The sequence below is a fragment of the Ooceraea biroi genome, chromosome 10 (genome assembly GCF_003672135.1).
Source record: "Ooceraea biroi isolate clonal line C1 chromosome 10, Obir_v5.4, whole genome shotgun sequence".
Lineage (NCBI taxonomy): Eukaryota > Metazoa > Arthropoda > Insecta > Hymenoptera > Formicidae > Ooceraea > Ooceraea biroi.
Window position 1 is genome coordinate 5,818,819 of NC_039515.1, and position 26,679 is coordinate 5,845,497.

Sequence of the window (26,679 nt, forward strand, 5' to 3'; positions counted from 1 at the left end):
GGAATCGGAGAAATAACTCACTTTGACTTTGCCGAGCCAACCAGGAAAATAAAAGAGGCGATAATCCCGCGAGCAAAGCGGCAAATAATCACGTTTCGTTCTTTACAAGCAGCATCGGGGAATGAATGGAACTGACGGGAATAAATGTAGTACGAGAGAGAAGAAAAAAGTATGAGAGAGGCTAAAACGGGACAAATGAGATAGTTTGTGCGCACATCTGCAAACTATTGGGTTGGCCAAAAAGTAATTGCGTTTTTTTCCAATAGATGGACATACATGTCTTGAAACGTAACTAACTTCATTCTAAACCGCAAATTCATTATGTAGGTTAACAACCCACGGTTCAAGCTTGTTTTAGAAGAAGAAAGCACACGATTTCGTTAACAATTGTTTGTTTGCCGTCGATTTCAAAATGGAAAATCAAAAAGAACATTTTCGTCATATTTTGTTTTGTTACTTCCGAAAAGGGAAAAACGCTGTGCAAGCTCATAAAAAGTTATGTCATGTATATGGCGAAGATGCTTTAAAACTGCGGCAGTGTCAAAATTGGTTTACTAAATTTCGATCTGCAGATTTTAATGTGAAAGATGCACCACGCTCAGGAAGGCCAATCGAAATTGATGATGACAAAATAAAGGCACTGGTCGATTCCAATCGGCGTTTAACGACACGAGAGATTGCTGAGAATCTTAACATATCGAAATCGAGTGTTGAAAACCATTTAAAACGACTTGGATACATTAGTAAGCTCGATATTTGGGTAGCACATGAGCTGAAAGAAATTCATCTCACTAAGCGTATTGACATCTGCGATTCTCTTTTGAAACGTGAGGAAAATGATCCGTTTTTGAAACGTATGATAACAGGCGACGAAAAATGGATCGTCTGCAACAACGTCAAACGAAAAAGATGGTGGAGCAAGCGTGATGAACCTGCTGAAAGCACTTGAAAAGTAGATATTCACCAAAGAAAGATTATGCTGTCAGTCTGGTGGGACTTTAAAGGTATTGTGTATTTTGAGCTGCTTGCGAGGAATCAAACCAGTAATTCAGACGTATACTGTCGTCAACTGGATAAATGAAATGATGCCATCAAACAGAAACGTCGAGAATTGGTGAATCGCAAAGGTGTTGTGTTTCACCATGATAACGCTAGACCACGTACAAGTTTGGTCACTCGTGAAAAATTGTTGCAACTTGGATGGGATGTGTTACCACATCCACCATATTCGCCAGACCTGGCACCATCAGATTACCATTTGTTTCGTTCTTTGCAAAACGCCTTGAATGGTAAAACCTTTACTGCTGATGAGGATATGAAATCGTTGTTGGAATTGTTTTTTGCTGAAAAAGATAAGAACTTTTTTGAGCGCGGAATCATGAAGTTGCCTGAAAAATGGCAAAAGATAATCAAACAAAATGGACAATATATTGTTTAATAAAGTTTTTGTTTCCCATGAAAAATTCGCCTTTTATTGGGTTGGCCAAAAAGTAATTGCGTTTTTTTCCAATAGATGGACATACATGTCTTGAAACGTAACTAACTTCATTCTAAACCGCAAATTCATTAAGTAGGTTAACAACTCACGGTTCAAGCTTGTTTTAGAAAAAGAAAGCACACGATTTCGTTAACAATTGTTTGTTTGCCGTCGATTTTAAAATGGAAAATCAAAAAGAACATTTTCGTCATATTTTGTTTTGTTACTTCCAAAAAGGGAAAAACGCTGTGCAAGCTCATAAAAAGTTATGTCATGTATATGGCGAAGATGCTTTAAAACTGCGGCAGTGTCAAAATTGGTTTACTAAATTTCGATCTGCAGATTTTAATGTGAAAGATGCACCACGCTCAGGAAGGCCAATCGAAATTGATGATGACAAAATAAAGGCACTGATCGATTCGAATCGGCGTTTAACCACACGAGAGATTGCTGAGAATCTTGACATATCGAAATCGAGTGTTGAAAACCATTTAAAACGACTTGGATACATTAGTAAGCTCGATATTTGGGTAGCACATGAGCTGAAAGAAATTCATCTCACTAAGCGTATTGACATCTGCGATTCTCTTTTGAAACGTGAGGAAAATGATCCGTTTTTGAAACGTATGATAACAGGCGACGAAAAATGGATCGTCTGCAACAACGTCAAACGAAAAAGATGGTGGAGCAAGCGTGATGAACCTGCTGAAAGCACTTGAAAAGCAGATATTCACCAAAGAAAGATTATGCTGTCAGTCTGGTGGGACTTTAAAGGTATTGTGTATTTTGAGCTGCTTGCGAGGAATCAAACCATTAATTCAGACGTATATTGTCGTCAACTGGATAAATTAAATGATGCCATCAAACAGAAACGTCGAGAATTGGTGAATCGCAAAGGTGTTGTGTTTCACCATGATAACGCTAGACCACGTACAAGTTTGGTCACTCGTGAAAAATTGTTGCAGCTTGGATGGGATGTGTTACCATGATGTTACCACATCCACCATATTCGCCAGACCTGGCACCATCAGATTACCATTTGTTTCGTTCTTTGCAAAACGCCTTGAATGGTAAAACCTTGACTGCTGATGAGGATATGAAATCGTTGTTGGAATTGTTTTTTACTGAAAAAGATAAGAACTTTTTTGAGCGCGGAATCATGAAGTTGCCTGAAAAATGGCAAAAGATAATCAAACAAAATAGACAATATATTGTTTAATAAAGTTTTTGTTTTCCATGAAAAATTCGCCTTTTATTTATATAAAAAAACGCAATTACTTTTTAGCCAACCCAATAATAAGCCCAACGTTCCGCGTGAATAAAACGTTAATTAATGCATTCGTGACCGACAGATAGACATGATCGATGAAGTTGTTAGCGATTCCAGAATTGCGTCCTGAACTCTACGGGACTTCAGAAATAACTCCGAGCGATAGGTCAACGTCGTCGTCAAATTTCATGAAATTTTGAGGCGATCATCGGATTTTCATACGATTACCACTTTAACGCTCCGTAATCTCGAACACGTCGAGTCTCCGAGTCTTCCAACAGAAATGAGAGAAGGATCGATAAACGGGGCGAAGATAGAATAAGGGCTTTCGCGTTTATACAATTATCAATAAATCAAGAAAGAGCACCTTTGAAAATTCGATGGAAGAAAGCCGGCCTGACATTTATAATGTGATTGCGGATATCGAAGATCCAAGTAAGAAGAATTCGAGGCTCTTGTGGCAATGCGGGTCGAAATGTTGCATCGCTGAAGAGAATAGAAAGGAAAAAAGAACCCGTTTCTTCCGTAACGTTGCGTGGAAATATTGAGTAACGCATCTGTCCTCGTTTAACGACAATAATTAAAAATTAAAATGAAAAACGCCAGCGCGATACGCGTGCTAAATGAACCTGCCATATCGGGTTTTGTGTAACTTTCCGTCGAACGATCGATTCGTTACACAACGACGTATCGTTACATATTGACAGATGGCTCGCTATTACTCGAACGAATATTTTATTTTCGGAGTGCTGAGAACTTTTCGAATAATCCCGCAATAGGCTAGCGTGTGGAGGGTTGATCCATCTCGCTAATTCAAGCGAGGGTGAGCCGCGATCATTCGACGCATTAATTTTCATTCGCGTGCTTGCTCAAGACAAAATCGAGAAGCGCGGGGTTGTAAGGAGCTATGTCTTTCCATACTCGCAGAAGATATTTTCAATATTATCGTATCATCTACTGTGTATCTAAATTAATTACATTTATTAATTTTCCAATCTATTTTTTATGATTATTGTGTGTGTGTGTGTGTATGCGCGTGTCTGTAGGTTTGATAAATTCCACGAAGTTTCATTTTGTTTATGAAATTTTCGAAGAAAATCGAAAGAACTGATATGTAAGTATTATTATTACGATCAAGGGTGAACCATCGACATGTGCGATGATGGAGCCAAAAATATACACACGCATGTGCATGCGATTCGGCCAAGTATAGAAATCAAACGTTGCGGTTGAACTGCACTTACGTCGAATTTCGTCTGTTATATCGAAACATTCATCAAACGTTTCCTTTACATCGTCTGTGTGCAATACAAACATATGTAGGTGTATGCATTACACGCGCTACATAGCACAAAACACATGCATACATATGCTGCATATGGACTGCGCTTTCAAACATTATCTACTGCTAGCTACACCGAGCCAAACACGCTAATTAACGATCTGTCAGTTAACCGGACCTTGTACCTATGCACACTTGCGTCTTTGTACCTTCTTTCAATTCCCGAGATGCCAGATGCGGCTAATGAATTTACTGCGACAATCGAGCGTTAAATCGTTCCTCCAAGATTGCGCAAACTCTCAAGTCCAAAGACATTCGGATGGCGCATAAAAATCGAGGCCGGAACTTTCAACGTGACTAAAAAAGCATTTTCGAAACATTTCACAGAAAAAATGTAATAAAGTTTAATATACAAGACAAACAACCATTGTGTGTAGATTTCTTCCAATAAATGTGGCCGCGCTTTGTCGCTGACGAGTTCTGCAAATAGCGCAACAAATTCCAACTAGCGGATGCTGCTTTCTAACCAGAGAAATTAAATGAAGGACTGTGTTACTGGAATGACGTATTGGCTTGATCGAAAAGTCCGTGCGAATTTTTTTCCGATAAAATTCAAACGCAAAACTTTATGCTAATTCTTAATAAAGCTTTGGGTAATTATTTAGATTAACGGAGCAACCTCGAATGACCTTGACCTTGACATATGTTGTCACGGTCACCCTCCTGAGTGACCTTCAAAAGGTTTTAGCCGTCGCTCATTGTTTATTAAAAAGTTATTAACAAAAGAAGTTTCGAAAATATAGTAGTTATTTTGAATATTGAAAGACATAAACGACGAATATGAACGAAGGAAGGAAAGTGATTTAACCTAACCTAATCTAATCTAGCCTTGTTAGGTTAGGTTAGGTTATATTTTCTGAAACTGGAGCCCGGACACATATACGCTCATTTTTCAGCCCGCTTCGTGGGAGGGCGGGGGGAAGGGGCTTCGCCCCTCCCCCCCGGCAGAATCCGTGCCGTGTACCAGGTGATCAAAATCTGTACGGTGAAATCTGTAACACCGGCTCCGGCGGGGGGAGGGGCAAAGCCCCTTCCCCCCGCCCTCCCGCGAAGCGGGCTGAAAACGAGCGTATGTGTCCGGGGCTCCAGTTTCGGAAAATATAACCTAACCCAAACCTATTTCTGATTTAAAGGTAAAATTCCATCAAATATACTCTTTCGTAAACGTATATGATATCGTAAAATTATGCTCTATTCATTAAACTTTTTTGTTAATAACTTTTTAACAAACAACGAGCGACGGGTGAAACCTAGTGCGGGCTATTCGGGAAGGTGACTTTTGTAATATATGTCAAACTCAAGTCCTTGCTTCGCGTGGACAGTTGAAAATTCGTGCAAAATCATTAAACTGCTTTTGTTAATAACTTTTTAATAAACAATGAGCGACGGCTAAAATCTTTTGAAGGTCACTCAGGAGGGTGACCTCTATAATATATGTCAAGGTCAAGGTCATCCGAGGTTGCTCCGTTAAACTAAATAATTACCTTAATTTTTAATACAATTTTGCTAAAACAATCCGTACGAACTTTCCGGTCAGGCCAATAGAAAAAAGAGAACTGATCAGACAACACATGGTTACGTTGCTCATGATCACACACGTTGAACAATCGCACTGGAATAATCCGCGTCCGAGTAATAAGGATTAATAAAGAGATTACACGAGATTGTTCAGCTGAAAAAGTGTTTTGTGTATACACGGTGGCGCAATAAAACGTGCACACGAGTGGGCGGAGAGAGTTGGCCGAACATTGCCGGCGGCGACTGATTTTATTGTTGATCGAGTCATTGTCGCACCGCGCTGCATTATTACTGCAAATGTATTGCATTATTACTGCATTATTACTGCAAATGTACTGCAATGGAATCATTGTTATTGAACTGTGTCAGTTCCTACAGTAGCCGGCCTGTTGTGCCACGTGTTGTTAACTTTGTAAAAGTGTAGGTGTGCGCCCGCGAGCGTTTCCGCAAAAACTTGCTAATTGCAGTTGGAAATTCATTCCAAGTTCGATGTTCGATCGAGACATTTCGATTAAACAAAAGAGAATATTAATAACGAGTGTATACACGGTTTATCTCTTTCTCTCTTTTCTCTCTTTCTCTGTCCCCCTTCCCCGTTCCCTTCGTCTTTTTTCCTTTCTGTCTCTCTTTGCGGGAGCTCGTAGCATTAATATTAATAAAATTGCAGCGTTTGAATCACGATCTGCACAAAAGAACAAGCACACGTGAAGCCTCGTGAAATAATACAAAAGGCAATGGGATTTAAAAGGAGGGTGCAAAACGATGGAACGAGTATCGACACTATAATATTATACAGACGAGACTCCCCTTCTCCGCGAACGATTTATTCCATTCCGCTGACGTTTCAACCGGTCAGATTACCGTCGACTGAAATGCACCGGTGGTAACACGATAAAGCGGGGTTATTAACGCGATTATTTGTCTAATGTGAGCTCCTTTATCACGGCAATTCAATTAGCTGAGCTGACTAATTTACCATGCAAGCATCCTTGATTTTCAATCAAGTATCTTTATGGAAAATCGAATCGACATTTACCGGTGAACCAGAGCGACGTAAGAGATTCTAAAAGTCAAATTCTTATAAAATCGATTGTTATAAAAAGAATAAATTGTTATATGTATATTTTTTACAGTAATTTCTTTTTTTATTTGTGAGAAAGGGTACTTACGAAAAACGGACTGGGGTCTCGAGTAAAGTACCTTTAGAATGGAACGTCTGGAAAATGAGCTCGGGGTAAATTCGTTATCAGCTGAAGACTGCCGGCTGTTAATTACTCGTACCTTACGAGGGATTCTTGGTTTACCAAATCGCATAAAAAGATCGCTCTTTTCTCTCTTTCCCCTTTTGAAACGTTATTAGAGCGCCGTACTTAACGTCGGCTTATGGATGGCGTTTTCACGAAGGTAAATTCAAAGGAAAGAGCAATAATATCTCTACCCGATATTCTAATTATCCAAACACAATGATTACATTTCCGTATCGCGAGAAAGGATTAAAAGTACATCTTTCCAAACATTTAACATGTTTTGATTCAATTTTAATTTAAAAGTCCGTTAGTCTTCTTAACTCCAAAAATGTCAAAAACAGAGAAAGAGAATTTAATGAAATGTTAGTAAACAGACAAATGGAGCAATATATTAGCAAGTGATGAATGATCTCATTATTGTCCAAAATATTTCCCTCGTTTGAAGTCAGAAGATGTATTATTTGTAACGTGACAGCTATATCACCGCGATACGTCAACTGTATTGAATTAATCCGATATCGAGACTGTCAATCGTGTCAATCGGTATTCTCCTTTATTGGATAGAAGACAAGTTAATTAGCGAGTATCATGCATTTATTCGTACATATCGGGCTTTTCGCCAGTTCGAATTACATTACAATCGCAATGTGATATGTTCGAAATATTGTTTGCGATCTAATCTGAGGATTCCGTTGTGTTCAGTTAAACTAATGAATCAGTATTAGAGCTATGCTGTCTCGTAAAGCTGTTTCACAGTTTCACCATTTTTATGGAAAGGCGTCTGGCTCTCTCTTGTCATGGGATTGAAAAATGATTTTCCCGCGGCCTAATGCTTCCTCGAAAAGTCCGCCGTTTAAACGAGCGATTCCTTCGGAAGAAACTTGAAAGCAATTTAAGTCAGTTTGTGCATTGGATTAATGGAGCCACGCCGGCAAACAGTTCATATTGAGGGCAAGTTTTCGAGATCCATCATCCACTCGAGGCAAATATTTACCGAAGCCTGCTGCGGCAAAGCGTGAAACTCAAACAGCATTTTAAATTACATTTTGGCGACGAGAGTCAGGGTAACCATGTGGAGGATACATACATTTTTATAGATCTTTTATCGAGTACGCAGTATGGAAATTCGGTATACAAAAGCTGTACCATGTATCGATAATGTTGCTCGATGCAAAGTTGCAAGACTTGCCGAGAAACGCTTCCCGAGCAAATGTCGAATATATCACGCAAAAGTTTTAGTTATTTTTTTCACGTTTCCGTATTTTAGATGAATAATATATGCAACACAATTCAATCATCAAAATATTTGCCCTCGTTTTTTATGATTTCCTACCATCTCTCGAGTTTCAAATTCCGTTGCGAAAAAATTTTTTGTATCTCAGTCATATCTCGACTATCCAATTAAAAAATATTGCGTCAATTGAAACAAATGATAAATCTTTTGAAGTCGCCAAGTTGAATGAATACGCGCGCAGAAAAGTTTTCCAGTCCAAGTTCAAACTGGTTTGCTGAATACAAAAACATACGTTGCTCGTTCACTATTGTTTTTCGAAGTTATATTTATCATTACATCATAACATATAACGTTTTACAAACTTCGATGACAATTCTTCAGAAATATAAAAAAGCAAGAATTTATATAAAGTTTAAATAATAATATCACAGCACTAAAAAAAGACTAAAACTTTTGCATACGATTCACGCGAGAAATATTGCTAACGTTCGACAAATCAAATGAGTGGAATTTGATTGAAACAAGAAGCACCTGTACGCGAAAAGTTTTCACTTTATCTTTGAAACAATAATATCGCAATCGATCAGATGAAAAACGTCATTATCGTGATGCCAGACGCGCTTCTGACAGATTTTTGATAAAGCACAGTTTAAAAGACAGCATGAGCACGATAATACTTGACAAGATAATGATATAAAAACACTTTGTAGTATACGTGCAATCACCGAGGGATTGGCAACGCGAGTGATTAGCGATTAGAGACGAGAAGTGCAGTTGGGCAGCCACTAATCTCAGGATTCATTGCTTTCTCGCATGCACGCGTCGTTAGGCGAATTGGGCCGTGTGTGTATCGTGCGAAGCAAAACGCGTTTTAGAGAACGAGCTTCGATATCCGAACAGAAAACGCCACGTGCTTCTCGCAGATCAGCATAAATCTACGACAGATCCGGATGAAGCATAAATAACTCCGTCGGATATTTATTAGACGTCCAAATGTCCTGCAATGTCTGGACCGTTGTATATTTATTAACGCATCATGTTATTACAGTGGGAACAATTTTGTATTTGCATTTTATTATTACCGATGCCATGGCATACAGACTTAACTCAAGAAAAATATTAATAAAACGTTTAAAACTTATTAAATGTCTAAAATATCTGCTTAACTGATAATATCAAGAAATATTTGCAATATTTACCAGCGCCATATCGATTATTCTCTCTTATCATCACAGAGTCCGGCTTTCCATCGCAGCATCGTCCGTTCAGCCTTTGCGGATGCAGAGGATTTTACGATAAATAATATTGGACATTTCGGAGCACTTTGGATTTCAAACATGAGCGGTAATAAAGCACCGCGAGGCTACTCGATTAGCACCGGGTATGAAAATATCCATTCGTGCGCGAATTTGTTGATTTTTCGTAATGACGACGTTACTGACTGCGTTTCACTGGTATGCAAATGCTAGACGTTTGATGATGTTAGAAAATACAGGTCACAGTTGACTACAGCACGGAGTGATAATGCTATTACGACGCCGTGATACTAGCAAGCTAATCAATAACCACGGCAAAATTCCACGGCGCGGTTGTTCACCCTCAAATGTATTTTACCACCGCCGAAACGTCCTGCGTTGTTCCTGTTACGATAATTGTTCAATATCGTGAGTTACATATACAGAGTGTTTCCTAAGTAAGTAAACAAACTTAAGGAGGATATTCCTTGGCTTATTTTAAGAAGAAAAGGTCATATAAACATATGTCCTAAACTGCTTTGTTTTCCAAAAAAAAGTATCTGTCATTGTAAAAACGTCTTGCTTGACGAGCGTTTCCATTAGCAAGACCGTATACGAAATGCATATCTGCCATTTCGGCGTTTGTGTAATTTACCATAATTAATAAAATTACTAAACTTAATAGGAACTAATAAAGTTTGCGTCAAAGATAACGTGATAGCAGTGATGCCGGATAGCGTGCTTTTGCAGTGCGAGTCAACAGCGGTGGGGATGGAGTGGGGATGGTCTCGCGGCGGCCGCGCGGCGCAGTCTGAAACGATTGTTCACTTGCGGCGCCGCGAGACCATCCCCACTCCATCCCCACCGCTGTTGACTCGTCTGCAAAAGCACGCTATCCGAAAAGTGAACGAAAACAGTGATGTACTTTTTTTGGAAAACAAAGCAGTTTAGGACATATGTTTATATGACCTTTTCTTCTTAAAATAAGCCAAGGAATATCCTCCTTAAGTTTGTCTACTTACTTAGGAAACACCCTGTATATTATTGGGTCGTCCGGAAAGTTCGTGCCGATTTTTAATAGATGGCGTTGGACATGTCTGAATATATCAATGTTATTGAAAACATACGATTTATATACATATGCTTGAAGGTGACATTTCAACGCATCTTTAGGAAAAAAGTTGTTTCAGATAAATTGATTCGTGTCAGTTTTGTACTCTTTTGAAGATGGAAGAAAACAAAGAACATTTTAGACACTTGATGCTTTTTTATTACCGGAAAGGCAAAAATGCCTCACAAGCAACAAATTCGATATGTTCTGTTTACGGAGAAGGCGCTTTAGCTGAAAGAACCGTACGTAAGTGGTTCGCTAAGTTTAGAGCTGGTGATTTTAACCCTTAAAGACCAAGAACGCTCGGGCAGACCCTCTACTACTGATGATGACCAAATCAAGACACTGATCGAGAATAACCCGCGCTACACGACACGTGAATTAGCAGAGATACTGAAAATATCGAAAACCACTGTCCACGATCATGTAGTGAAGCTTGGTTACGTAAGTCGCTATGATGTATGGGTTCCGCATAATTTGGCCGAAAAAATTTAATGGATCGCATTTCCATCTGCGACTCGCTGTACAAGCGCAACGCAAACGTACCATTTTTGAAGCAATTAGTGACGGGTGACGAAAAATGGATCATTTACAACAATGTAGAACGAAAAAGATCCTGGGGTAAGCGAAATGAACCAGCATTAACCACTCCGAAAGCCGGCCTTCATCCAAAAAAGGTCATGCTCTGTGTCTGGTGGGATTGGAAAGGAATCCTATATTATGAGCTCCTACCACACAACCAAACGATAAATGCAGATAAGTACTGCTCGCAACTGGACGAATTAAAGACAGCGATTCAGGAAAAACGTCCAGAATTAGCTAATAGCAAGGGCGTCGTGTTCCATCAGGACAATGCCAGACCTCAAGTTTCTTTGACCACCCGACAAAAATTGTTGGAGTTTGGCTGGGATGTGCTACCTCACCCACCGTATTCACCAGACATTGCACCTTCAGACTTTCACTTATTTAGGTCTTTGCAAAATTCTCTTAGCGGCAAGAACTTCAACTCTTTGATCGACATAAAAAACCACCTTGAGGAGTTTTTCGCCGAGAAACCTAAGAAGTTCTGGGAGAATGGAATCTTCCAGTTGCGTGAAAGATGGACAAAGGTTGTGAAACAAAACGGTGCATACATAAGTCAATAAATATTTATCGACATAAAAAAATGTTGCCTTTGAATTTTCCTTCAAAATCGGCACGAACTTTCCGGACGACCCAATATATATGAAAATACATTATAGAGAGAAGAATATACATTAAAAACTAAAACAAAACATATACATATACAGATTGACCCCATTGGACGTCTCTTGAGACTGTCCGTGCATTCGCGAAAATGTGAAAGGATTCTTTTCAGACTCCAAAATTAGCCAAAAGAGAAGAAGAAAAAGAGCGACACGTCAAAATCTCGTGAATGAAGGCGAAACTAGCGCACTCAACCCCCTGCCGCAACCTGCGGCATAAATTTCCATATAACTTGCGCCCGTTGTATCTCCCCCTTGTGTCGCGTAATGCGACGCGCGACATTAATGTCGCTAATCGATTCGATACGATAGTTAATAATGTCGGACGCGTGTTTCGCGTAATGCGCGCGCGTGCACGAGTGTTCCTGGGGCGCGAGTAATTATTCCCTCCCACGGTGATCGAGGGATTAGGGTGATCGGGGATACACACCTAACACGAGCCACGGGACATGTATGCACGGCTGCGAGTTTTCTCGCAACGGAGAAGAGACCTTACAACGTAACCCTGAACTCGCGAGAGATCGATTCGCGTTCAATTCGCCGGCCCTGAAAGACGGCGGCGATGAAACGCGTGAAATTTTATTAAGAGACGGCCACGATATTATCATCGAAACACATCAATTATAAGATTTATCGCGACTACCATTAGAGCGTGACAATAAGTCGAGCACGACAATAAGTTGTGCGCAGATGTAATTTTATTTAAATATCAGAAGAGTCTGAAAGAGAGTTTCGCAAAATATCTGACAGTCTTAGCTACGTCTCTGTTCTTGAGGCTCCTCTTTTCAAATTTTTTAAATTATTTCCGCATCTGGAAATTATGAAGGTTTAATGCAACGCGATAATCATGATGACACAGTAGTCGCTCCTCCGATTTGTTAAACGCTCAGAGTGATGTAGATAAACAATGGCAATCGAGTGACAGTGAAAGTCAGGATCGTAATTTAGAGATCAAAGCAGGCATACGGCTGTAATTAGTTTGAGAACTTTATATGTACGTTCGGATTAAGTAATTTAAACGATAAACACGTTGGTGCTTTAAATTGAAATACTGAAATCCAACTTTTCTCTCTATGAATGAGATAGCGCGGGCAAAAAGTTACATGAAACTATTAGGAGTGTGATTTAGTTTTGAGGGTTTTGCAACAGATGGCTGTAGTGTCAGTTTGTTTCAATAGCTGTTTCCGATGACTGTTGTTGCTTACAGTGTTGACATTATCCATGACATTTAGTAGCATTATAGCAATAGATGCAATAACAGTCGTGTTTATATCATCGTAAAAATGCAACTTCCGAAACAGCATTTTCGACACGCGTTGCTTTTGTTTTTTAATCAAAAGAAAACTGCCGCTGAGGGTTATAGAATTCTTGTGGAAACTTATGGTGATTCTGCCCCATCAATTAAGACGTGTGAATACTGGTTTAGACGCTTTAAAAGTCGTGATACTGATGTGAAGAACAAAGAACGCTCGGGACAACCAAGAAAGCTTGAGAATGCAGATTTGCAAGCACTATTGGACGAAAATCCAACACAATCCACTTCAGAACTTGCCAGAGCATTAAATGTTGATCGTACAACAGTTACCAAACATTTCCATGAAATGGGAAAAATTCAGAAAGAAGGGAAATGGGTTCGACATCAATTATCGGAAAGTGCCATTGCGAACCGGTTGAACATTTGCATTTCGTTGATCGCCAGGCAAAAAAAGAAGAGTCTTTTGTCTCGGATTGTTACTGGGGATGAAAATTGGATCTATTTTGATAATCCGAAACGCAGAAAATCATGGGTGGATCCAGGCGAACCATCAACATCCACTCCGAGACGCAATATTCACGGTTGAAAAGTAATGCTCCGTATTTGGTGGGATAGTGTACTATGAGCTGTTAAATCCGCATGAGACTGTCACGGCTGATCGTTATCGACACCAATTGTACAAGTTGAAGCAAGCATTGGACCAAAAACGACCACCAATTGCGAGTAAACGACGGAAAGTGATTCTTCTTCGTGACAACGCTCGACCTCACGTTGCGTTATCAGTGAAACAAGCACTATTAGAGCTTGAATGGCAAGTCTTACCGCACCCCGCGTATTCTCCATGCGATTATTATTTGTTCCGGTCGATGCAAGACGCTTTAGAGGATACACACTTTCATAATTTGGAAGAAGTGCGAAAATTCGTCGACGAATGGATCAACTGAAAAGAAGAGTGATTTTATCGTGGTGGAATCCATCTGTTGCCAGAAAGATGGGAAAAAGTTATAGAAAAGGAAGGAAAATATTTTGATTAAGGTATTCATTCATTATCATATTTAAATACATGCGTTTTTGAGCAAAAAAACCCTCAAAACTAAATCACACCCCTAATACATTATTGACAATTAATTCTACCCCTCGCGTCTAGCTTTCAAAAGCTCGCGTGAAACATTCACTTTTGGGAATATCCGCTACAAAATGAGTTCTCCGTATCAGTTCACGAGAAAAAAGAGAAAATGTGAAAGTGACGCACCATGGAACCGCGCATCCTCGTGTAATCGACGGGCATATTAATAACAAGCCGCGATATTGAGTTATCACTATCTCCTCCACCCTCTCCTATTTTAATCGAGCGCGCTATTTTCAGGTAAACACTAAAGTCGGCGCGAACACAGCGAAATCGGGTCGAGTACGAAATACGTCACGTCTGAGTCGACGAGTATCGCGCGACTCCGCAGCGGGGAATTAAATAATCCCGTCAGCACCCCATAATCGACCATACGAACGTGCCCTTAAACCATTTCCGATGACAGGATCGAAATTGGGGGTGGGTGCGTCCACCATTGTGAGACTTCGCCTCTTGCGGCGTACTCGAATGATCCATACAATTTGTCATCGCTCTGGCGTAACATTAATAAATATTGAATAAAAGTAAATATTTAATAAAAACGACATTTGTATATGCGAAATTTCACACGAGTTACACGAAAAAAACGCTCGATTAATAATATTGCCGTGCCGAAATTTCGCATGCAACATTGCATGAATATCGATTCCCCGGATTTCACGACTTTGTCGATTTTGCGATATCGACGCAACCGCGTAAAGTGTTTTCTAATTATTCTTTGTGAGTAAGCGTGCTTCTCAAATTCATTGTTAAACGATTGACGGAGGATTCGGTCGAATTAGTTTTAATCAAGGTTTTAATGCTACCGACGAATGGAATACTGTCGACTCTGCAACACGTCGAGACGAGGGTCGGAAACGGATATGGTATTAAAGGAAGCTGACGGATTTATTGTGGAATCAATGATTCGTTATGGGGGCTGCAGCGTGCATCGTGGTAAACGCGCGCAAACATGCGTATCTCACTGAGCCGTGTGACAATAGCAAACACGCTTTCGCGGCGACTTAATTAAACCGTTTAGCGACGGCTGACGTTCTACGTTCACATAATTACGGGAGCGCTATTAAACATTTCGCGCTGGAAGCGGAGCGGCCCGTTGCATTATTCGTCGCTATACATTTATTCCACAAAATAATTGAGGGACATGCACGCAAAGTATTCGGTTAACAGTGGGGAAGGAAGAAAGAGAGAGAGAAGGAGACAGTGTTGTAAGCTAATATATCTGCACAAAGAATATCATTTTCGCCAAGCGATTGTGCATGACACTAAATATCGAGCGCGCCCAAATATTGCGCTCGGAAACACGTAAATAATTAAACAGTTTTACAATAAAATTCGTGATTTATTCAGTAACATGTTACAAAACAATTTATCTGAAACAAGTCAGTTTTGATTTTCCGACACCGTCGAGAAATTTATCGTTACCTCGTATCGTCATACCGTAGTGACGGATGTCGGACAATCCATTCGCTTGAAACGAGTGTCAATATTTTATGTTTGGGTCAAGGAGCATGATGCTGCGATCCTGCTGAGCTCGCGCGGAATCGCCTTATCAGCGACGAAAGTCAGTGACTCGCGTGACAGGTGATACGTAATAATATCGGAGAGCAAAAGGTAGTACGACCGTAAAATTAGCCATAAAACCCGTACGAAGTGTGAGGAAGCACGGATAGCAATCGAGCCACTTCGGCGAACAGAATTAACCCTTACGTTATCGGTAACATCAGTACTTATTATTTGCTTGGCGTCTCTGTGTTTATCGATAATTATCAGAAATGGTAAAATAGGTACCGTGAGTCGTAAACGCGTGCACTTCTTGAACAACAGGTAAGATCATGCATATCTCTATCGACTTTTTGTTATTAGCGATATCATTGAAGAAACGCTACGTGAGCGTGCTATAATTCTTTATCAGTCGAGATCGACAGACTGAAGAAACATTGACAGTGTGATTAAGTAAATGAGATAAAGGGGTGGCTTTCCTGTAACTGGACAGAGAAAAATTATCCCTCCGCCACGAGGAAAAACATTCCGAAAAGATCGATGAATAGTTTCATGCTGACACATTTAAAAATTCATTTAAACATTCATTTAAACGCGGTTAAGGGGATGCTGGAGTTGCTAGTGAACTATTTTTTCACTATAGCGATGGTAATTGCAGTTTCGAAAATTCTCTTTATTGCTTGTGCAGAATAAAAAATCCTTTTCCACAAATGAAGCATAGATAGAAAGAAAGTCCGCTCTACAGGACTTTATATTCAAAATGGCAAAAAGTTAGAAAAGACAAATGCAAGTTTTTAACTTTTTTCCATTTTGAGTATAAAGTCCTGTAGAGAGGACTTTCTTTCTATCTATACTTCATTTGTGGAAAAGGATTTTTTATTCTGCATAAACAATAAAGAGAATTTTCGAAACTGCAATTACCATCGCTATAGTGAAAAAATAGTTCACTAGCAACTCCAGCTTCCCCTTAAGAAACGGTTTAAATAGAAACCGTTTTTAGACCTCAATTTTAAAAACGTATTTTTCACCTTTCCACAGAAACGAAAAATGTGTTTTATTAAATTGATTTGAAATTATATAATTAATATAGAAAAAATAGTAATTTCTACTTACTTTGCGAGTATTAATTATTTTTACATCATACGTTTCAATGTACTCGATTATGAAACAAGAGACAAAAATCAACACAAGTGTGTGTGATTCCCACCTCTGATTCACCAGGCGACCGATAGATGGCCAGGCCAGATGTGACGTTCTCGCAAGTAACATTTGTGTTATCACCTTATAATAACCATTCGGAAAACCGATCCAATACTCTTTTTTTCTTCTTTTCTTTTGAAACTTTTGAGATCACTATTACTTGAAATGATATTTCAAAAGAGTGAGATTCCACTACACGAAATTTAGAGAGTAATTCATAAAATATAAAAATCTAGTTTTTTATAAAAATGTGACTTAAGGGGAAGCTGGAGTTGCTAGTGAACTATTTTTTCACTATAGTGATGGTAATTGCAGTTTCGAAAATTCTCTTTATTGCTTGTGCAGAATAAAAAATCCTTTTCCACAAATGAAGTATAGATAGAAAGAAAGTTCGCTCTACAGGACTTTATATTCAAAATGGAAAAAAGTTAGAAAAGACAAATGCAAGTTTTTAACTTTTTTCCATTTTGAGTATGAAGTCCTGCAGAGCGGACTTTTTTTTCTATCTATACTTCATTTGTGGAAAAGGATTTTTTATTCTGCACAAGCAATAAAGAGAATTTTCGAAACTGCAATTACCATCGCTATAGTGAAAAAATAGTTCACTAGCAACTCCAGCATCCCCTTAAGGAACAAAATTCTTAAAGGAACATTTAATACGAGCGGATATTATTGGAACAAACTTTATCCATTGTAATAATCGAGATTTCTCCTTTTTTTCTCTTTCTCTTTTACTTTCCAAATTTTTTCGCCGAGATAAATTACACGACCTCGATTGATCATTTAAATTGCATTTCCAAATTTTCCAAATAAAACGCAAGTCTTTACATAAAAACGGTTACTCGCAAAAAATTCTAAAATAAAATATAATATTAAAGTAAAAGATGTGCAAAAAATATTCCTAGCATAACAATCTGTAATACCAAAATATTTAGCGTGATTATTAAGTAACTATCTATGTATTGAAAAATTTGCAGAAAGAACTGAAAAGTATGTGTTAATTGCGTCGCTCGATCGTACTAAAATTTAACATTAACAGTAAATTTATGATGCGCGTATAGTTTACTTGAGACTACTGGAAGGTAGACAGGAGAGCTAGCAGCTCCACACTATACAGAATAATTCTGCGCGTTAATGTCACCATATTTCCATATTTAGATCCAGCGTTGCGCGTTGTTACGAATATCGTGCCGCTATTGCAAACGATGAATAATTTATTTTCGCACCTCTAAAGCTCGGTTTGGAATCCTACGCACAGTTACGTACAGCGTTTGCGAAAGGGAGTACCTAACGCGCGTGCCGGATATCCAGTTTTCGATCGATCAGGTCATGCCGATTATCCGGATAAAATTATGCGGACGAAAAGCACGTTTGACAGAGGCGTTTAAAATCGTTTAAAAAATAAATCATATCTATCGTTTAAAAAACGCATCCGCGTCATTATTATCATGACGATAATAATAATCGCGATTACTCAATTACGTCGATCATTATTATCGACGATGATAATTCTCCCGACGAGAGAAAAATCATTCGACGCTGAAATATGATCGTGCATGCAACGTGCACGGAATTCCGCAATAAAGAAAAGGTGCCCTCAGCATGCACATGTGCTCGGTATTTCCGGACTTTCCTGATATAGACATTTTTACAAGCTCGGGAAATAGTTTTCCCAATGCCAAAAATAAGAGACGCGAAGGGCGCGCACGTATCGGAACCTTTGCTCGCTGACGATATACCTTAAGGCGATATGCTGTCATCAATACGAAAAGCGAGCTTATTCACGCATAAAATCGGCTTACTCGGTACCAGTTCCGCAGATTCACATCTTTTTTGGAAAATTTCTTCGAAACGGTTGCAGAACCCGATCCCTTCAGCACCCATTAAGCGTCTCGATAATTAAGCTTGGACGTAACATCCCAGGAAAGAAAAAATTCGTTTTGATTCAAAAGCGAACGAGAAAGCTTTGTTATTTAATCGCGCTCCGGTAACTTTCGTGAGGAAAAACTCTGCGTTCCCAATTTCGCCTGTAACCCGGAAAGACGTTTGCATCCGGCGTTTCAGTCGTCGCAGCGAGACTCGACTGCCAATCGACGAGGAAATCCGATGAGTTCGAGTGAAGATCCGTGTAGAAACCGCGCGACGTTCCGCGTGAGTTGCATCTATTAGATACGTATGCAAAAGGTTTGGTCTCTTTCTTCAGCCCTTTAGTGTTATTATTTAAACTTCAAATAAATTCTCAATTTTTGAAGAGCATTGAAGTTTGTCACATGTCATGATTTAACGAAAAACATAACTTTGAAAAACAATAGTAAACGCGATGAGCAATGAAAAGCTATATATGTTTCGTATTCAACAAATCATTTTGGACTGGAAAAGTTTTCCGCACGCGGCGTATTCGTCCAACTAAATCGCACAGTATAATAGTATTTTTATGTCAATCCGTCTTCTTTACGATCGCAAGGTATTGGCAGATAAAGTATCGCTCCCACGCATTATTTCCGTTCGGATGCGTCCTCGCATAAGGTATTCGACGACATTTTTCTACTGCGGTTCCGGCTATCATCGCGGACAATACGAGACTCGATAAAACAATTTCTTTCGTGGCTGTGCCGCAAATTTGTTTGGTCGATCGACTGTATGCTGTGTGACTGTATTGTGCTCTCCCTTTTTCTTTCTCTGCGTTACTCTCCCATCGAATCAAATTCTGCGCTCGCAAAAGTAATTCGATACGTTCGGTTTAACTGAAGAACACGATGAAACTCCGTTTTGAGGTAAAGTATATATAAACGCTATGTTTCGACTCATCGTTTTAATATGGGGGAATATCAGGGGATTGATATTGATTGTCAGCTTTAGTCATCAAGAATGCTGTAATGTTTTATCGCGGATTACTATCGAATATCAAATATTAATCTGCGACAAAACATTTAAATTCCTGATTGCTGTACATAATTATATTAACCTATTGGCATTTCATCGTTTAAAGCTAATCAGGCCTTTGCGTTCCTACGAATGTTATCGAATATGCATAAAATGCAAGATTAAAAATTGCCTGTATAGCATACCTGATCGATAGCAAAGGTTTAAAAATTCAGTTTTATCATTTACTAAACATACTCAATTTTACATAAAGCGTGTAATAATTAGAAAAAATAAACACGACACTCACCCGAATGATAAAATTCACGAAACTAGCTTGAAGGCCGGATATGCGCGAGAGGAATTCCGAACCCAATGTGTAATTTGAGATGCACGCTTACAGGATGCCGAATCCAGGACTGATTCATATCCCCGGTTTCCGGTCATGCCAATGGGCTTCGATTTAATCGGCCTAACTGCTCAATTAACCGCCGTCTGGAGCGTTGCGCGAGTGAAAACGGCCAGTCGGAATCAGACGTGAAAGCGCAGCGTACCGCTTACCTTGTCATTTATCTACCCCGTCGCGTTGCGGATCACTGTTCCACCCCCTCGACACGAACGGCACAAAGAATCACAGTTCACGAGGAAAGATATGCACGACGGATGGTATGATGACGGCGACGGCGATGACGACGAAGACGACGCGTATCCGCTCGCGAGTGATCATCCGCGAGGAGGAGGGTGTGAAATTCCTGTCGCGTCTCGTGGGACCCCGTCAGTCACTTCCGGAACTCCCTCGGGCGATCCTCGCTATCCCGAACCTCCGGGCCGGGACGGGACGCGTTCACGACGACGACGACGACGGCGACGATAACGAGACGACGACGATCCTCAAGCCAAGTACACTCACACGTGTATACATGTATACATATATATATATGCGGCTATATATTTTTATATGTATCTTTGTATAGATGCATCTCTCTTTCTCAACGGGACTCGCGGCGCTTTCTCTTCTGTCTCTGTCTCTCTCTCTCCTTCTCCATGTACACCCTTGTCGAGCACACGCGACGACGTTCGCTGATCGCGTCGTTCTTCCTCTCAAACTGCTCTTCGCCCTTTCACCACCGATTCCTCACTCTCTCACTCACCCTCTATCTATCTATCTAGGTATCTCTTTCTCTCTATACTTTTCTCTATTTCTGTCTCTCTTCGACTCTGTGCAACTAGGATAAAATGATATGTATTCGTTCGCAACGACGGTCCCCGTAACCAACCCTCGTAACGGTATCACGGCTGTCGGCGCGTTCGCACGATCACTGGGCCGGCGATCGAGCGCGTCTGATCTCACCCGGCCACCCCCGTGTTCGTCCGTCTCGTCGGTTGATTTTCCTCCCTGATGCTGCTCCCCTCTCTCCCTCTCTCTTCTTTCTTTCTCACGGCGGAGACCCCGTTGCACTCACCCCCTGACGCGATCTTACTCACTATGTTATTTTTACTTGCCTAAAACTAACGAGTAATACTCCCGGCGCAGACGGCTAATCTTTCTACACTCTCGCACGACTACCCCGGTGTGCTACCCCGAGTCACATTTTAGTACGACGACGCACGGGTGGCGGTGCGACCGTGGGGTTACACTCTCCGCCTCTCGCGCTGCCGCCTGCCTCCCTCTTGCGCCCCGGTCGGCCGCGACGCACCCCCACCGCCACCGCCATCCCCACTGAGGATACCACTCGCCCTTGACGCGGCACCCCTATCGGACAGTGGCGTCTTGTGGGACGGGCGACACTAGATCTACCTCCGATTCTTTATAAATGTATGTGCTATCCGTTCTTGTTAGTATGTATTCCGGTACTTTGCATTCTTTCGTTCCATTATTATTGGAAAATGTGATGCGCACATAGTTTTATTCGTATATCTTTCTTGAGCTTTGTTTATCAAAACTAAAGTTTCACGAGACTGTATTTTATGCTTTGATCGCACGAGTTTTATAGAAAACACCTTCTCAAAGATATGATTTCTTTTAAAACTATTTAAATACTAATAAATGCTAAATAATGTCTAAAAAAAAGTGAGCACGATTAATGTATCTATCTAATTCATATATTATTAATTTTCCAATACAGGCACGATAATATGGTAAACGCAAATAATTTCAATACCTTGGAGCCTCTATAAATTCGTCAGATGTTTCCTATTAAACTCGGTCAACTCTGTTATATAACCCGGGCCCCACAATGTCCGAGGACGTCCCTAACGTATTACCCCTTATTCGCTGCTCGGCAAATTGCAGTGGCGGAATTCTGTCACAAGGTTCCGCGTTACCAGAATTTCCGCAGTAATGTTGTCTGTAGTTTTGTGTAATTTTCATACATTTATTCTTTATCCTAATAAATTTATAATATATTACATAAAAATATCGTATATTTCAATTCTTTTCTTCATTCCTTACCCCAGTCGCTTAAGACCTTTAAGAATTGTACAGCGACCCACCCCTGCCAAGTAGAATACAGTAACGTAGTCGCAGCAAGTTTCATCCCTTTACAAAAGATTTTTAGCAAGTTATTAATTTACAATACTTTCCCGCGAGATAAACGTCTGATATTAAATTTATTAAATGTTAATTAATACCTACAAAAAATAATTGAAAAATATATTTAGATTCATATTCGTTAACCATACAGAAAACATTGCTGTATTACTGCATGTAGTATCAATAAATAAGATGATCATTTCTATTAATGCATGGAATTATAAAAATTTATAGAGCACTATGTTTTTTATAGCGATGCAGATATCGCACAATTCTTCAATTCTTGTTGATCACCGATATACGGTGATGTCATTGTACATCACTGACTACCACCCCTGCAAGGAATTAGCCTATCTCTCCTCCCGCTGTTTTTCCTACCTTTTTTCCATCCCTGCCGCGCAAGTTACCCCTGAGAGTCGCATCGTGACTCTCCGTATATTCCCCCACCCTGTATACAAGCTCAATGGTAGACGCAGACCGCTTATGGTATCTAAATAGCCGGTGCCTAGAGCGACACGTCTGACACGGTCCGATAGGTGAATGGACAGGACTCGTCTCTATTCTCCGACAAGCGCCACACCAGTAAATCATGCACGTCGAAACGATCGCAGGGGGTGGTTGGACGATACACGCGTCACGCATCGCATAAGGCGCTTTGGAAAGTAGAAAATCGGAAGTCCGTGCAGATGCATCGAGGTCAAGACATCACCGACGATCTAAACTCGAACCAGCGCTACCGCTATTACTGTTTATTTTTATACAGTACTATATTATGTGCACCGCTACTATATTGTGTTTATACCGCAGCTGTAAGAAGATGATGTTAAATAGGTAATACGAAATTAATCTCCATAAATACTAGCTAACACCATTCAGGACTCGAATTTCTGATGCTCTTCTTATTTATTCATCCCGACTGATGTTAGGAGGGACATGAACTGAGAATGTTCATGCCCATGACGACCCTAATAACTGGAGCACGCCGGAGAAAGGCAGCTTTCCTCGGAAAGATTATTCCTCGACGCAGCAACTTGGTTGCAACCCTTTGGGCGACGATACACCGTCCGCGTACTCGTACTCAGCACTCGCGCGGAAATCGTGCGTTACCGGAAGTCGCATATTTCGCAAGGGTGAGGATCCGAGCAGCTTACCCCTCTCGCATCCCTTGGCCGCGAGCCTTTTACGAGCTACCCCCACTTGCGGCCCGTTTCCCTACCCGACAAGAGAGGAGATTCTCTTCTATTGACGTACCAACCCCCTCCGGCGTCCTCCACCCCCGTGAACCCCTCATCGCAGGCTGCTCCCACGCACACCACCACCACCACCACCACCGTTATCCCTCTGGCTCACCACAGCAGAGTCTGACGTAACGCGACGTTACGTCAGACCGTCCTCGCAGGCCGCTGCTGCAACGGGTGGTCTCCGACCACCCTCGCGCCCATCTCGCCACCACCACCGCCACCACCGTTTCTTATCGCCGCAACGCGGTGCTTCTTTATAATCTCGACCCCGCGTTCGCGAGTAATACCGCGGCGTGTGAAAAAACACGTCGTGCCAGATAGAGGCAGAAGAGAGCGGATGCTCTAGCCATAGGCGTCGCCAAAGCTTTTTACGAGGATCAATTCTAATTTATTATATTCTGTTATTACTTTTTCTTTTCAGTCATTTCTATTTGAGACAATGATTTTATAATAATGATAAAGGTATTTCGATGTCGGGGATAATTGAGCTGCACGTCTTGAATTTAGGACGTGTTCAATTATTGTAACTGAGATGATCTCTCAAGGTCTGGCTATGCCACCCCTTGCCGTCACTTGCGCCGTTGCAAGTAATTCCAGGAGCTGGGGACTCCTGGAAAATTTGCTTACTGACCTCTGTAAAGTTTGTGGTGTCATAGATAGCATAATGACTGTCGTAGTTTCGATTCCGAGAAATTTAGTTATATTCTACATAGAGTAAAAAGGAGGAGTACATTCGTAGAACGATCTTGTAACATCTACTACATATATCAGACCTGAACCTTGTAATTTTTAATTAATTCTCCAAGTTTGGAGAATAAATTCAAAATTTAAATTCTACATACGAAAGTTCGGTGACACGTTACCTGTCTTCCAGTTTCTTTTACATAATAAATATCTTGGAAATTAATTTAATTGCAGCAGCATGTGTTTATGATTCAGTTTTACAGAAATATTTTTGTATTTTTGGAATGACACAGTCATCAAATATGATTAATCATTTTATTCAATTATTATATTTATTAATTTTCAGTAAAACGTTCCAAAGTAACCAAAAAATGCCTCACATTTGTTTCGAATGTTGTCTACAAAAGAACAATTGATAAACTTACCAACCGGCAAATCTATGGCAAATCGATTTCCCTCTAGGTGGAAAATAGTGTTGCAGCATAGTATCGATTGGCATAAATACACACGCGTTATAAATTTTCGCGATAAACAACGCGTCTACATTGGAGAAGTTCGCGCGAACTGTTTAAAGATTACGCGCAAAGCAAATGTGCGAGACACCGTGTAAGTAACGCCATCTTGAAGATAAATTATTAATACTTTTGTTCGGTCGGTACTTGACGTGTCCCATATCTCAAAATTATACATATAAATTCTTCATCATTTATTTATCAAAAAGATTTTACATTGAAAGAAATCAAGTTTTATGTGATATTGCATTTCAAAAGAAGAGTTTGGAAATATTTTTTTGTCAAACAATTTTTTAAAATAATCAGAATAAAGCGCGAGCAGCAACGAGGGCCGTGGCCTTCTCTGCCAGAGTTTGATGGAACTAAACCCAATAATCACTATATCAAAGTCCCCACATTTTAGTTCCAAGAATCCCGCTACGTATTTCTACTGACTTTATTTGAAATGAGATAGTAGTACGACTCAACCATGGTGGAAGTAACAAGGTGTGCTATTATCTCGGACGAATTTCGTCACGTCTGCGCAGCACCAAGTTGTCGCCATTTTGCAAATAGCAACCAATAGCAACGCGATAATAAATGTAAACGAAAGTGTCGCGACACAGGTTATGCACTGTTTCAGAGTCTCGCACGTCGCACAATGCCGTCGTGTTCGTTTAAACAGTGTAAAAACACGTCACGAAATAATAAACATGTTAGGTATTTTTCATTTCCAAAAACTGAAGAAATGATTGCGCAGTAGAAAAGACTTTGCAAAGAAAATGTCAATGCAAAGAACGGTATGTATACAGGGTGGCCCATTTTAATTTATACAGTCGATTTTTTAAAAAACTAAAAGAGATACGAAAAAATGTTTCAGACAGACATGTCACGATTTCGAGGGGGATATAAGATGATACCATTGGTTTGACCTTGAATAGTCGTTTGAAGGTCACGCGAAGATCACCTTCAATTTCTTAAATTGAAAGCCCAACTTTTTATTGCAGATTCTTATTCTCCATCGAAAAGTAACTTTTGTGTGAAACATTTTTCCGAAAAATGTCATCTTATGTCCTTAAAATGATCTTCAAGATGAGTTTTGAGGACATTTTAAGGACATAAGATGACATTTTTCGGAAAAATGTTTCAGACAAAAGTTACTTACTTTTCGATGGAGAATAAGAATCTGCAATAAAAAGTTGGGGTTTCAATTTAAGAAATTGAAGGTGATCTTCGCGTGACCTTCAAACGACTATTCAAGGTCAAACCAATGGTATCATCTTATGTCCCCCTCGAAATCGTGACATGTCTGTCTGAAACATTTTTTCGTATCTCTTTTAGTTTTTTAAAAAATCGACTGTATAAATTAAAATGGGCCACCCTGTATATGCAATATTGAAAGGTGGTAAATGGAATTTAACAAATTAAATATAATAGAATATAATAAAATACATTATTTAAAATTTCTTTATCTGGCTCGGGTTTGTTCTCAACATTTTAAGACCTCGCAATATAAAGATCGGTCAGTTTTACGTGAGATGCTACCTATACAGGGTGTTCCAGACCTATCGTATCACCGGTTAATGGTAGATTCCTGAGGTGATTCTGAGACGAATGTTCCTCTCGCAAAATGTCGAGGGTGACGTAGTTTCGGCGCTACGAAGGGTGTAGTTATCCTATCCTTGCGTAGAATTTTCCCGCGTTCAGTGAGGGTGGGTCGAAGGGGTCCGCGCATCGCGCACGCTTCAATTTGATCTTAATTTCTCGCGGCTGTTCAAATTGAAGTATGAGCGATGCGCGAGACCCCTTCGACCCACCCTCACTGGACGCGGGAAAATTCTACACAAGGATAGGATAACTACACCCTTCGTAGCGCCGAAACTACGCTACCCTCGACATTTTGCAAGAGGAACATTCGTCTCAGAATCACCTCAGGAATCTACCATTAACCGGTGATACGGTAGGTCTGGGACACCCTGTATTTTATTTTAAAAAATATATTTACCATAAGTACACACAAAGGATCTTTTATTTAATCCTTTTCTTATCCGAATCTTTTTTTTAATTCACTTAAATTATTCAAGATGGCGGACTCTTGTCACGCTT

The 26,679-nt window shown here is 40.1% G+C and overlaps 1 protein-coding gene and 2 long non-coding RNA genes across 4 annotated transcripts in view; 2 read left to right on the forward strand and 1 right to left on the reverse strand.

Moving 5' to 3' along the window:
* The window catches only part of LOC105282705 (cationic amino acid transporter 2), a 100,535-nt gene extending 79,290 nt beyond the window's left edge, over positions 1–21,245 (reverse strand). Inside the window, exon 1 of one of the 2 annotated variants that reach the window (XM_011344914.3) lies at positions 20,186–21,244. In XM_011344914.3, coding sequence (XP_011343216.1) covers positions 20,186–20,193 — 8 coding nt within the window. In that variant the 5' untranslated portion in view covers positions 20,194–21,244. Of the gene's footprint in view, positions 1–19,934 lie in introns of both variants that reach the window. The other variant, XM_011344915.3, reaches the window with a different exon arrangement.
* Positions 21,246–21,348: 103 nt separating this feature from the next.
* On the forward strand, positions 21,349–22,041 carry LOC105282706. Its single transcript, XR_894563.3, has 2 exons — positions 21,349–21,440; positions 21,751–22,041. It is a non-coding gene; the product is annotated as an uncharacterized LOC105282706 (long non-coding RNA).
* A 40-nt stretch (positions 22,042–22,081) lies between these two features.
* On the forward strand, positions 22,082–24,454 carry LOC105282707. Its single transcript, XR_894564.3, has 2 exons — positions 22,082–22,988; positions 23,084–24,454. It is a non-coding gene; the product is annotated as an uncharacterized LOC105282707 (long non-coding RNA).
* The last annotated feature ends 2,225 nt before the right edge of the window (positions 24,455–26,679 follow it).